The sequence below is a fragment of the Acipenser ruthenus genome, chromosome 2 (assembly GCF_902713425.1).
Source record: "Acipenser ruthenus chromosome 2, fAciRut3.2 maternal haplotype, whole genome shotgun sequence".
Lineage (NCBI taxonomy): Eukaryota > Metazoa > Chordata > Actinopteri > Acipenseriformes > Acipenseridae > Acipenser > Acipenser ruthenus.
In genome coordinates, this window is record NC_081190.1 from 18,034,647 (window position 1) to 18,048,597 (window position 13,951).

The following is a 13,951-nucleotide window of genomic DNA, read 5'->3' on the forward strand; positions in this document are numbered from 1 at the left end:
TTTTGCAAGTGTTGTTGAAAGTAGCCACCACTGTACTTAGCGTGGGAGGATATACCCACAAGTGTAAAGAAAAGAAATGAAAAAATCCAAAATGAAATACAATGAGGGAAAAACACAGCTAGCAAATAAAGGTACACCAAACAGTTAGCTTCAGCTCTGCCCCCACTGCAGGAACCCTCTTTTAACACACCCTCTGTAAACGTATTGTGGGATTTAAAATCCCCTGAATTAATTCCAGTTCTAAATTTAGCACTAACAACCCAGATTTTTTTACACACAGTGGTTGTGTTCTTGATTCACTCACCCTGGTTAGCGAGACCCAGAGTTGTGAGGCTTCAGCAGACCCATCTCAGGCTTGCAGAGATCGAAGGAACTGGCTTTCCAGCTCCTTTATATAGCATGCGGCCAGGGCTAATTGATAATCAATAAATCAATTAGCACCTGGCCACAAAGAAAAACAAACAAAATATAGTACGCTGTTTACTTGTGCAAGGCCTCAGCCCTGCCGCAATCTTATTATCATTTCTTTGAAATTTAAAGTCACACCAGTTGCAATGAAAGAAGTATACCACTTGGGACAGATTTTTTTATTTTGTATTAAATTTGTGTCCTAGTCTTTAACAAATGAAAAACCTAGTTTGTGTCATAGTCTTCCACATTAAACCAGTACTGTAGCATTAAGAAGGATGTTAGGAATTTCCTTTTTATAACTACCTGTTTAGTAATCCTAATAAGATGTCTTCCTTAAGTGTGGCAATAAAAGGGTAGGCGTGTCAGATAATAATAACCTTTGTTTCTCAGAGAGGATTGCTGTATTTGGAACACACACATTGACCCTAAGTTACATACAATATGGGAGGTTCTGTTGGCTGTGTTTCCAGGTCCTGATACAATGGAAGTCAGAAATCAGGTCCAATTGTGTGCTACAAAAGCATCCTATTTATAGAGCTGCACATTTAAACCCCACCAGATGTGTGGGGTAACTGTTTTTGATACTGTACTACAGTGCAGTACACACCATAGAGCCAGTTTAATCTGTGGCTCGAATGCACTTTACCAGGCACAGTTGTGTAGTTCTCAGAGGGAGAGGGTTGTGCCTCCATACTATTGTCTATTATGACAAGATAAAAAAATAACGTGCCATTAACCTATTGAAATCATCATCTAAAATGAGAAACTTTTGCCAACTTATCAATCTGTTCGTCTTTACAAATTTCATAAATTTCGCTAAAAATAAATATCGTTTTTTACACATTTTCTTAACAAATACAGTAGTGCTAGGAGAAGAAATGTTAACTGAAGTAGTCTTCGTAAAGATTTTTTCTGATGACTTATTAAATGTATCCTACCTGCTGTTCTGAGTGCACTCAGTACAATAAGTGCCTAACCTGTTACTTCAGAGATGGAAATGAGACTCCCATTGCATAGCAGTTTGGCCATTCCTTGTTTTGTTGTGAGCTCATCTGTGTTTTTAATGAGGCAAACCACAGAGACATAAAGATTGACCTAATGAAATGGCTATGCAATGGGTGTCTTATTCCCATCCCTGTACATTCAACACATTAAATAGCAGCAGAACTGATCAATATAATACAATAACTGCTAACTTTGAATGTTCCTATATGAAATATCTTTAAGTAATTGTCATCAGAAACTGTGACCCAACAAAGACCGGGCAATTCAATACCAATGCAATCTTACTGTAGATCATTAAAACAGAACAGTAGGCCTATTTAAGAAAAGGAAAACCGGTAATGTATCTCATTTATATTTTGATGTATTATTCTGAATGTATCTTTATGTACAGTACCGGTTTGTTATGAAATGGCACCAAAGATGTAAAAACCGATGGAAACGAGTCACAGAGATAAATCAAACACTCCATACTGTGCAGCCACTCATCTCCAGACGGCAGTTTCAAAAATTAATGTTACGTAACATTTTAATCCTGATAATGCAAAAACAGCAGTGTGATTTAAAAAAAAAAAAATGTAAAGTCATAATATGTGTAATTTAGGCAGCTGGTCGCTTTGGTGATTTGTATATGCCTAAGACAAAATTGATTAGTTTGTTCTAAAATAATTAGGAGATATTCCTTCTGTTCATGAGGAGCAGTTTCAGTCTACAAGAACCTGTTTGTGACAGGATGTTTAAACTTTCAGGTTTGTTGCATCAGTTTTGCTAGATAAGATATTAGACACACTTGGCAGTAATACGAACCCATGGCATAAAAATAAATGCTGAGTTCAAGCCAACGGTCATCCTTTTTCCTAAGAAATAATAATTTTCTGAAAGTGAAACAATAGCCAACCCCATTAATGTCTTCCGGTGTAGGAGCATTAATCCTTTTAAGTATATGTTTTAAAGTATAAAGTTACAGACATATTTATAGAAACAGTATGTGTACATCAACAATAAAATCTCACATTGTCCTGCCATTTGAAAACAATATCTGGGACTGATGGGCCACTGTAACAAAAGCTGCTGGACAATCCCTGTGTAGTCTCCTTTATTTAGGCGTGTGTGTGTGTGTGTTTGTGTGTGTGTGTGTGTGTGTGTGTGTGTGTGGTGGGGGGGGGGGGTCATTTTAGTTTTAGTTTCTAACTGTTTATATACTGTTTTTTAATTAACTTCTTTCCCTTACAGGCAGAAACATTTGTTTGGGTCAAAAGCACGTCACCACATGCACAAAGTGTGGCAAAGGCCAAATATGAGTTTCTATTTGGAAAAGTAGAGGAGGCTACCCCATCAGGCAGCGGTATGTATTTGATGTTTAAAGCCTTTTTTTGCATAATAATACTTAATATTTTCACAAAACAACCGTACATTTATTCTGTTTGCACAGAAATGCTGTTCTTAATTGCATCCCAAATATGTAAATTAAAAGGGATACATTTTCATAATATTTTATTATTACATGTGTATTCTCTGGCATTCTCCATGGTTGTTTCTGTTTAGATAATTATTAGCATACTTGCTAAATAAAAATAAATAAATACAAAAAGTTGTTTTTTTTCACCCACTGTATGTTATGGTACCAAGTTATCATTTAGAGATATCTCAAATTAATTTATAGATATCTCAAAATCATTTCCAGATATCTCGAAATATCAAATATTTAAAGACATCTTTAAATCATTTTAAGATATCTCAAAATGTTTTTGAGATATCTTTACATAATTCAATTTAACATACCTCTAACTTCCTGTTCATAGAGATAGTGTTGTCTGCCATTACAGGATTTTTCTCGTGTCCCCCAGTTTGAAAACCACTGATTTAGAGATATCTCAAAATAACATCTTCATTTAGAGATGTCTCCAAATGATTTAGAGATATCTCAAAATAACATCTTCATTTACAGATGACTTGAAATGATTTGAACGCAAAGCTAAAATGAAAAGGGTCAATTAGAACTGGTATGACCTATTTATGATGTTTTAATTATTTCATTAGTAATTGTTTTGATCTTTTAATTCAATTGTTTCTGAATCACTGCTTTAAACCGCTACCCTTGAAGGCTTTCCTCACAAGCCTTCGTGTTTTTATATCATTTTCTTATCTCTGCACGTGTCGGGTTGTTTGTAATCTGTACTGTATGTTCTGTAACTAGTATTAACCATTACCCATTTCACTTGTGATTGCCATTCCCCTTAACTGTCCCTGCCTGGCCAGTGCAGGAGAGACTAGTCACTGACCCTACTCACTATGATATGTATAATGCACAGCAAAGGTCACCAGTAGTAGCTTGTTTAGTTTTTTACATTTTTAGTTTCTGCTTGAGCTCTAATAGTTTTAAATGTTTCACAAAAATAATAATCCTAAACAGCACAAGTAGTTTTATAACATTAGTTTCTGCTTTTCCTTTGTAGAAATATGTCTTTAAGTTCAGATACTGGAAAGCAAAACCACAAGCCTGTCCGAGTCGATGTACTGATTCCTACCTTTACCTAGTTAAGTACAAAGCACTGATTCAGCAAGTCAACCTTTACGTCAGTTTTGAAGGATGTCACCTACAGCTTCTTTCTTTTCAGGGTCATTACAGAAATATGAGGGTACAGGGTATGCAAATGTATTTGTTAGGTTGGAATCCTTACAGTACATGAGCAATTATGTACAAATTTCAAGATTAGAGTCAAGATTAGACAAAGATGCCCGAGAGGTACTCCATTCAAGCATTGTGCAATAGTGAAAGCTTCATAAAACAGCCAAGTGGAAATGAGTCAGAACATGATGATGGGTAGAGAAAGAGCAGAAAGTATCTGGCTTTGTTGTTCTGCCTTTGCTTTTAAAGGACCTGCATCTGAAAAGGGTAATTCATTCGTCAGTATTTTCCCCTGAGCAGTGGCTGAAAGTCATACAGCACTTAGCTTTTCTAATTGGGTTTGTGTCTAAAATGGCACTTCTAAATTAAATTAGAAATTTGAATCTGTCAGGTTTCCTGTAAAAGCACTCAAATGAAAAAAAGAAAACAAAAAAAAACAAGCACAGCATGAAGTTTGTGTTTCGGATGAATAGGCCTGTCTTATTTTTTGGTATCTATTAGTCATCCTTTTCCATTAGTTTTCAACGGGGGACATTTATAAAATTCCTGGTCTGCTAATGGTATAGTTTGTGTTTCTGTAACCGTGCACATTGTTACCCAGTCCACGTGCCCCAGCTTACTCTGTTGAAATCCATCTTAACTGTTGATTTGACATTTATTACAACAGTGCCAGACTACGGTATCAAATAGTTTCAGCTGTTAAATCTGTTTATGTGGAACAGCAGTGTCAGAGGCGTGGAAGCTGCTAATCATCTTCACCAAGCACGCCCAGCTGCAGCAATAAATGAAGTCATGTGTTTGCAAACCGAAACCTTTGAAACATAATGCTGGAAATAGTATTTCTAATATTTAAAGGACCAAAAAGGAACAGTATAAACATACCAGTACATTTTGCAGGTGGAACAGTATTCTGGTATGGTTTTGAAAAGATTAATGGCAGACAAATCAGATGATATTATTATTATTATTATTATTATTATTATTATTATTATTATTATTATTATGAATAATATAGATTCTGTCTGATGTAGTTAGTATTGCATATACCTGGATGTTCAGTCTTATTCTACAGTACACTGCTGAGGAGCAAATACAAACCCCATTCATGACACCCGACCATTTTAAGTTTCTACCGTATTACTATAATCAGAAACAACGTTTGAGTTGTAATGCTTGCTTAAGGGTTCTTTCTCAGTATGAGCAATAACTGACTTGGCACACATGAGAGAGCATTAACAGTCAATAGCTTTTTCTTAATATGGCTGTAAAATGTATTTGACAGTGATCATCTGTCTATGGGTAGGGGCAGCAGTGTGAAGTAGTGGTTAGGGCTCTGGACTCTTGACTGGAGGGTCGTGGGTTCAATCCCAGGTGGGGGACACTGCTGCTGTACCCTTGAGCAAGGTATACCTACTGTATAAATGGGGAATTGTATGTAAAAATAATGTGTGTAAAAAAATAAAAAAAAATCTAATTGTATGTAAAAAATAATGTGATATCTTGTAACAATTGTAAGTCGCCCTGGATAAGGGTGTCTGCTAAGAAATTAATAATAATATCGACACTCCTAGTGCATAGTCAACAGGCCATGGCACATTCACTTCTACTTACCTGTAAATTAAAATGTTAAAAAAAATTAGAAGGGTCAAGTGAGGATACAGTATAATACACATTTAGGACCACAGAAATAATGTCCACAATACAGACTATTCCATTACAGTACATACATCTATTGTTTTTTATTAGAAAAAGACCAATAAAAGTACTTAAAAAAACACCCATTTAATTATGCATACTAAATAATACTAGTCATTTACACATGAATACAATATAAAATGATCGTTCCTGAGACGACATCGCTATGTAATTAAAGAATCCAGGACCCCATTCTACAGGGCTTGCAGTTACAGCTATTGGAGGGAAATCTGTTACTGAATTCAGGAAATTACAAAAACACACAAGCTGTCATCATCTTCATGTTGCAAGGAGCAGAGCAAATCCAGAGCTGCTTTTTTGAGCAACATCAGCAAAATTGATGTACTTATTTGTTATCTACAGTAAAACATACATTTGAAATTCGGCTATACAGTAACAGCCATGCCTAGACGAACAAATGCTGCTATTTTCATTTATTTAAGCTGCCTTTGAGTCATATGAGGATTTTTAAGCTTCATATCATTTGATGGGTTAGAAATGTAGCGGCATTTGCATTCTACTGTGGTAAACACTGCCATCTAGTGAATAATTGATTAGTTGTATTTTACAGAATAATAAAAAAAGTTTGTCAATTTAGCTCCTAAAATTCTTATTTATTATTATTATTATTATTATTATTATTATTATTATTATTATTATTATAGTTGTATCCGGTTTTGCCTAATTGTTGTATTGCTCAGCATTATAGCAGGTACATGCGTTTGCTGAAATTTTACACCTGCGGAGGTTTATTTTCTTAATTTGGGAGATAATAAGGATTGTCAAAAAATAGCAATGGCTGGAGTACTGATCATGCTTTTAAAGTACATGTACCTCTCATTAGTGGCAATATTATCACTCACCCCCCCTTTTCCTGTTGATTTTTTATTCTTTGCTTGTATATACAGTAATTACTGATAGTTAAAATGTGTAATGCAGCATTTTCAAAGACAACACTATAGAAGTTGCAACTGTTTCCTGGTACAAAATCACTTCCTGGTCTAGCTTCAGTCAGGGGACAGGTGACTTACTGTATGCTGCTGTTACGAGCCAAATGATGATGTTGCCAGATCTGTAAGCATTCCCTCTAAAATTATATCTGTATCACAAAAACAAACACACAAATTATGTAAAATTCCGGTAAAATTTCAATGAAAGAAACTAAACAAACATTTACAGTACTGTGGTGTAAAACTGTACCTGCTTGTGGTACAGGCAGTTTTAATCTGTTATGGGTTTATTGCTGGCCATTTTCAGATATTTTAGACTTGGTGCAGTAGAGTAGAACATCATTTTAGCATAGCTAGTACACCTACAGTGTACATGTTTGTGTGTCATTCTAGCAGTAGTACTGTAACTTCTTAAGATCCCTTGGAGTGGTTGATAGTTCTAGAATATTTTTTTAAATTGAATACTCTGGAATATCTGACATTTTGATTAAAAACTGTTAAGCCATTCCTCTGGGTTTCAGCCAAGCCTGAAAAAAACAAAACAATTTGTGTGAAGTAATACATTCAGTTGACATGAGTATTGTGTGTGATAAGATACTGTGCTGGGGCCTTAAGGATCATAGGAATGTATGCTGTGAGGGCATTCTGGGTGGTAGGTTTACCTATAATACTATCGCTACATTAATGTGTGTGAGCTTGTCTACTTTTTTGTACATTTTCTTCTTGTATGGATGTTTGATTCAAAGACAGATTGTGATTCTTATAACTTGTGAACATTTTGTATTGATTTGAATATTTGTATACATCTTCGTAATGTGGGTTTTATTAATTAATTTATTTATTTTATAAAACTGAAGTAAAACTGTATTCGCACGTGAATGATTAATGCAGTGTTTAAAGAATGTTTCAGATGGAAAGAATGTTAATTAAAAACATTAAGCAGAGATCTAAACCTTGAGAGCACTAATCAGATACTTCATATGTTCATTTGGAAATACACGCTCAGAAAAGGAAAGCTAATGCCTTTATTCAGGTTTTTATTTTAAATAGATGGGATCAGAGATGCAGGCTGCCACTTCAGAGATTTGGATTCTCCTAATAAAAGCCAAATTAATTCAGTAGATAGTTAAAAATACATTTCTTCTGATTGGTGGGGAATACGTTGTTTTATTTATAGCTGTTGTTAGTAAATATGAGACATGGGTTTAATTGAGATCCTGCCTTAATATAAAATATATGATAAATACAGTTTGTATATATATATATATATATATATATATATATATATATATATATACAATAAAAAGATAAATTAGTGTAATATGCAATATTGTGAAAAGGCTACAGTTTTGTGACCATGAGAAAACGCCAATGTACTGTAGTGTCACATTTACCCCACAGTAAATGCATCAGAGAAATTCAGAATACAGTTAGGATCGTCTTTAGTTCTGAAGCAAGTACCATGCTGAATTTCTGAAAATAAAGAAACCAGTAAATATGGATGAAAGTTAAATAAAGGAATTAAACATACGTTGTGTGCAACAGATTATAAACACATGTTTGTATTGAAGTACTTTAAACTATAAGGTGTTTTTTAAATTTTGTGCATCTAAAGTATGTTTCATCTCTAAACATTTGGTTTTACAGGGTACCAGGTAACCGTATCAATTAAACTGCACTGTACGTCTAGTGTAATCTAATCTAATTAAAAATATAAATGCTGTTGTAAGTATTTTAGATCCTATATTGGTTAGCAAGTTGGCAGATACTGTAGTGAGACCTGCAAGTCACTAACCTCCTGATAATATCTCCACTAATCCGTGTGTGATTAGATTGCTCTTTAATAAAATGGTATTATAGTTTCTTTTGATCATAGCAGAACTGGAAGCCAATTTCATTGGGGCACAAATAGGCAAACTCGTGAGTATTAATCCTAACTGTATCCCTTTTTCCCTCTTTGAAGTCTAATACCTTTGTGGTAATTGCTGAGCTCTTAGACAGCATAATAACTGACTGATTGCTGAAACCAAAACTTTTATTTTACACTACACTTCCTTGAATAGTCAGCTAAATATAATTTACTAATTTGGCCTTCTAGCATCAGAGTGGCTTCATGGATTCATGACTTCATACCCATGACAGCATCCCCAGATTTAGTAGAATATGTATTGGAAGGTTATTAAATTGGACTAAATGTCTTGCAGGGACATATTGCTCTGCTCAGCGGCTCGCATACCGTTTACAAGAAACAGGAATGTAAATTGGAATTTTCAGCTTGTACTTCTATCATGGTTAATATAGTATATTGTTTTCAAATATATTTCACCCTTATATTGCACTTAATATAATAATAAAAAAAAGAGTTGACATGGCACTAAGCATGTTCAAAAACATCTATTGCATATTTACATTGTTTATTATTATGGGTTAAAAATAAAGAAAAGTAAATAAGATATGTTTTATTGTGTTAAAATCTACATACTTCATTTTCTTGTTATCTATTTATTTATTTTTGAAATGCAGTAATACACAGAAGGCCATCTACAGTACTGGGTTCATATTCGCATAAATGCAGATCTTGTCCTTCGGTTCTTGGAGATTACTGACCAATCCATGGGCACAGTAAATGCTTTGACCATAATATATATTGGGATTGCAGGTTGTTTTTCTTTACTTTGCACTAATAATCTTAAACTTTAGAGATTGATGTTTTTTGTGGGTGCAATATCTGCAGACCCTGTGGCCTCTTGGCCTGCCCAAGCTGATGTAATGTAGGTTGTAGCTTGTTACAGTTTCTTAATATATTGAATCTCCTTGTATTTTTCCACTTGTGTGTGAATCATTGCTCTTCTATTTACAGTGTTTAGTCTAATGTCTATGTTTTATATTTGCAGTTTCAAGAGGAAGCTACCACCTTCCACCTGAGGAGGGCAGCAGTGCTGCTGCTAATGAATTCTCTGAGTATGGCACAGTTGACAGGACTGGAGATGAGCCAACTGAAGAGCCGATGGCTTTGGCTAATGAGACAGGAAATGCACACGTACTAACTATTCTGCCAAATGAGCGGCAAGATGTCATTTTGGATATAGAATCAGGAAAACCATGCAAGGCTGCCAAAGCACCCCCAACGATGATATCCTTTAATGGGGCTAGTGGTGAGCAATTGGACATGGCTAATCAGGTTCAGTCGTCAACTGACGTAGATAAAAGTATGGAAACTTCTAATCTGAAAAAATCTGCTGATCTGCTTTTGAAATCAAAAGTGATTTCTGAACTAAATATTGAGGTACTGACCAAGGATACAGTTTCTGTCTGTTCTGCTACGACTATGGAAAAAGAGCTTTGTTCCACAAGTGGAGAGGTGAAAAGAGACAGACTAAAAGCTCTCTCAAGCCAAGAAAAACTAGCAGAAATACTTGCTCAAGCTGAATTAACATCTGGACCGGAGCCTGTGGTACCCACAAAAGAAGAGCTGGGTGAAGGAGTTGTTAAAGAAACGAAAACTGAGACACAGACTGCTGCTGCTGAAGACAGACAAGAACTCGAGGATCCTGTGGATGAATCTCGTAAAATACTTGCTGAAATTCCAGGAATCTTCACTGCCTTCTTGGATGGAGCGCACATCAGAGAAAAAACACCTAAAAAAATAAGGTTTGTGGAAAATAAAATAGATGCTTCAGATTGTCTAAAGATGTGCGAGGACCTTGTACAGCAAACCTCAGATATGACTTTAGAGCTTGACGGTGAAAAGGAGTGCTCCACCATTGTCCAGGAGGCGAATGGACCAATGGGAAGTCATGAAGGTGCAGCGTGGTTTGAGAAGAGCACAGGTTCAGATATTGTGTTTCCTGCTTCTAAATTGGACATGGGAGAAGATGAGGTGTTTGGGAGGATTCCAGAAGTAAATGTTGAAAGCCCAGAGAGTGAAGTGGTGCCTGACATATGCCTAGCCAGGTAATTTATTTTGTCCTTATTTCTTTATAAATTCAGTACCTACTCATTATACCCTTTTGTGAGAATAGTAATTCAGTTCAATCAACATTGTACCATAAAAGAGAAACTGTATTATCAAAAGGTGTAGCGAGACATTTCAAAAGCGTTTGATGTACTGTATTGACAGTACAATGAAGACTGAGCAGTGAAATGTGGGGGAGAGCCAGTGAAAATGCAGCAGTCCCAAGCAGTATTTCAAGCCTTACAGTAACATAAAGAAACCTCTATTAAAATAGTGATAGTTAACATGTCTCTGCTTAGACTGCCAGACAATGACTTACTGTTTAATACTGTATGTCTACAAAGCTGGGTTGCAGTGAACCACTGGTTCAGGCTCTAAGCACTTTCTGTACAATACATCTATTAAACTCTGGCCTAAAATATGATCCATCAAATTCAAAAGATCAAATATGAGTATACTGTAAAGGTTGTGATTTGACTGCATGCCAGTTTCTATACCTACTCAAGTAATTATACTGAACATTGTAGGAACATTTGTAAATGAAACCTCAGAACATACGTCTTGGTATCAATTCATTTTTTTTTTTTTTTTTTTATAAATTTAGTTGTTGCCAATTATTTTTATTATTTTATCCCAATTTGGAATCGCCAGTTATTTTTTATTATTATGCTCAGCTCACCGCTAGCACCCTTGCGCTGACTCGGGAGGGTGAAGACGAACACACGCTTTTTTTCACACTGCGGACTCACCCTGCAGCCACCCAAGAGTTACAGCGTCGGAGGACAAAGCAGCTCTCGGGCAGCTTACAGGCAAGCCCGCAGGCGCCAGGCCAGACAACAGGGGTCGCTGGTGCGTGGTGAGCCGAGGACACCTTGGCCGACCTAGCCCTCCCTCCCCCCGGGCAGCGCTCGGTCAATTGAGCACCGCCCCCTGGAAGCTCCTGTTCTCGGTCGGCAAAGGAATAGCCTGGACTCGAACTCGCGACGCCCAGACTACAGAGCGCATCCTGCACTCCACGTGGAGCACCTTTACTGGATGCGCCACTCGGGATCCCCTTGGTATCAATTCTAATTTAAAGTTGAGTATATTGATATAGTGCCAAACATCCACATGTTTGTTTTGCAAAAATTGGCAAATTATGCAACTTTATCATAAAAAACAGTTACCTTGTGTACATTGTTCCCGTAAATTATCACAAGTCACTAAACAATAACAGTGCCATATTGTGAGAAATGTTAATTAAAATATGGTTAATAAACACTTTTTGGTGGAAGCCATTTTTATTTTTTTTTAAATAACCTTAATCCAGATTGAACATTATAAGAATGTTAAAAAGAACATTTTTTTGAGACTGAACTACAATCAAATGGCATCTGGCACAGTTTGCTGTTAGAGATGGTAGAATCCCCTGTACTATACATTCCAGATGTGGCCATTCAAAATAAATCCACTAAGAATGGAACATGCAACCGTGCATTACTGTATCCTCTTGAGACTCCAGGGGCTGTTAGTATGCCTTTCATGCTACAGTACAATAAATTATGTGTATGTACTTAAAAGCAAGAAAAAGTAGTCAGGGTAATTTACAATTCAGTGGAAGAGACCTCCTGTGTACTATTTATTATAACAAAATCTGGGGACACCTTAATTGAACTGCATTACTGTAGAAGGGGAAAGATTTGATGGAAAACAATAACAAACCTGCTAGGTAACATGATCCATCTTGATATGGAATCAAAGAATGAGTGGAAAGAAATAACCATTTAGAACTTACCTTAAACAACACAAAGCTGTTACAAATACTTAAATGACAGTGTTGCAACTAAGGCATGTTTGTTTTGGTGTAATATTGCAGGACCAATCAAGAAAACCCACAGCTGACAACGCAGGGTGAGGAAGCAACCGATGTGTTTAGTTCACAGTTTGAAAGCATTTTGGAATCGCACTGGTCAAAGGGCACTTTGTACAGCAGCATGGAATCACTGGATGCCCTCTCTTCTGCTGATGAGTCCGAAATGCACTTCAATTTCAACATGCCCCTCACACCGATGATCCAGCAGCGCATCAAAGAGAGCAACCGTCTCCTGGAGAGCACTCTGGAGGCAGGGCAGCATGAGATCCTGAGTGTGTCTACAGACAGTACAATAGGCAAAGGATATTTGGAGGTAACATCATCATACCTTGAGGTCAGGACTGGGTCTCCACTTAGTAACAGCAAATCTGACCACATTTTAGATACTACTTCTGTGGGTCCTGTTCAAAATGGAGTTCATGAGGATGTTGAAGACATCAAGAAAGATTCTAACTGGCTGCATAACCTTTTAAGGTAAGTACAATAGTTATGCCAAATTCTACTATTTATTTTGTCTTCTAATACTTGTTCATGACACAGAAATGTAAAGAAATACTATTGGGATACAATTATAATACTTCTGTCATACCCATTAGAATCTATAGCAGAATCATTGACACAGAATACATTGCAATGGCAACACAGTGTACAGTATTTGGAATGGTGGTCCGTATGTGAACATACACTGGTATTGATTAGGTGCCATGGAACTGCAATATTGAACCACTGCAATGTCACTGAAGATCATTTAGTAAGGATGGGTTAGAAGTAAATACATTAGTGTTGTAAAATGTTGTCAACTATTGTGGCAACTAAACCAGAACTGATCCTGTTTCTGCTGCGTAAACACAAGCAAAACAGTCCTCAGACTTAAGCATCTCCTTTGCAAATTGTTACATTTTTTTCTTTTTTTTTTTTTTTTTAATATCACTGACAATTTCCAGATACCGTATTCCCATTGCTGAGGATGACACCGCTGTCAAGTTGTTAAAAATATTTACAATGTTTGTAACACATTTCCGTTTCCTAGTTCTTACCAAATCTTTCCTAGTTCTTACCAAATCATTAACCTTGCACTTTTTTAAACTGGATTCTGGTTGCATTGTAGGCATGGTTGAGTGACTGCATACTTCCAGCTAAAAGTGGTGCGTTCAGTTTACCGGGCAGTTTGTAAGTTTGCTGTTCATAACTCTGAGGTTGTACTGTGTTGTACTGCAGGTCTATCTTAATTTCCCTGTGTAATGTTTATATTATTTTCTTTTCTATTTCTCTGCTTTCTTTTGTATTACTATTCTTCCACCCTTCCAATAACCTCTCTATTTGGTACAGGTATGAAATATCACAGTTACAGTATCTTGTTGTTTCAATTCACATAGAGTCATACCTGTACCAAAATGTTATTTAATTTTCCATCACAGGCGCTTTACAACAATTCTTCATTTCATATTCAATTACTG

The 13,951-nt window shown here is 36.1% G+C and overlaps 1 protein-coding gene across 3 annotated transcripts in view; it reads left to right on the plus strand.

The window, feature by feature from the left end:
* Window positions 1-13,951, plus strand: part of LOC117409576 (PH and SEC7 domain-containing protein 3) — a 102,075-nt gene that overhangs the window by 20,190 nt on the left and 67,934 nt on the right. For all 3 annotated transcript variants that reach the window (XM_034015836.3, XM_034015838.3, XM_034015837.3), the window contains exons 2-4: window positions 2,647-2,758; window positions 9,582-10,641; window positions 12,498-12,968. In XM_034015836.3, the coding sequence (XP_033871727.3) occupies window positions 2,647-2,758; window positions 9,582-10,641; window positions 12,498-12,968 (1,643 nt within the window). The remainder of the gene's footprint in view (window positions 1-2,646; window positions 2,759-9,581; window positions 10,642-12,497; window positions 12,969-13,951) is intronic.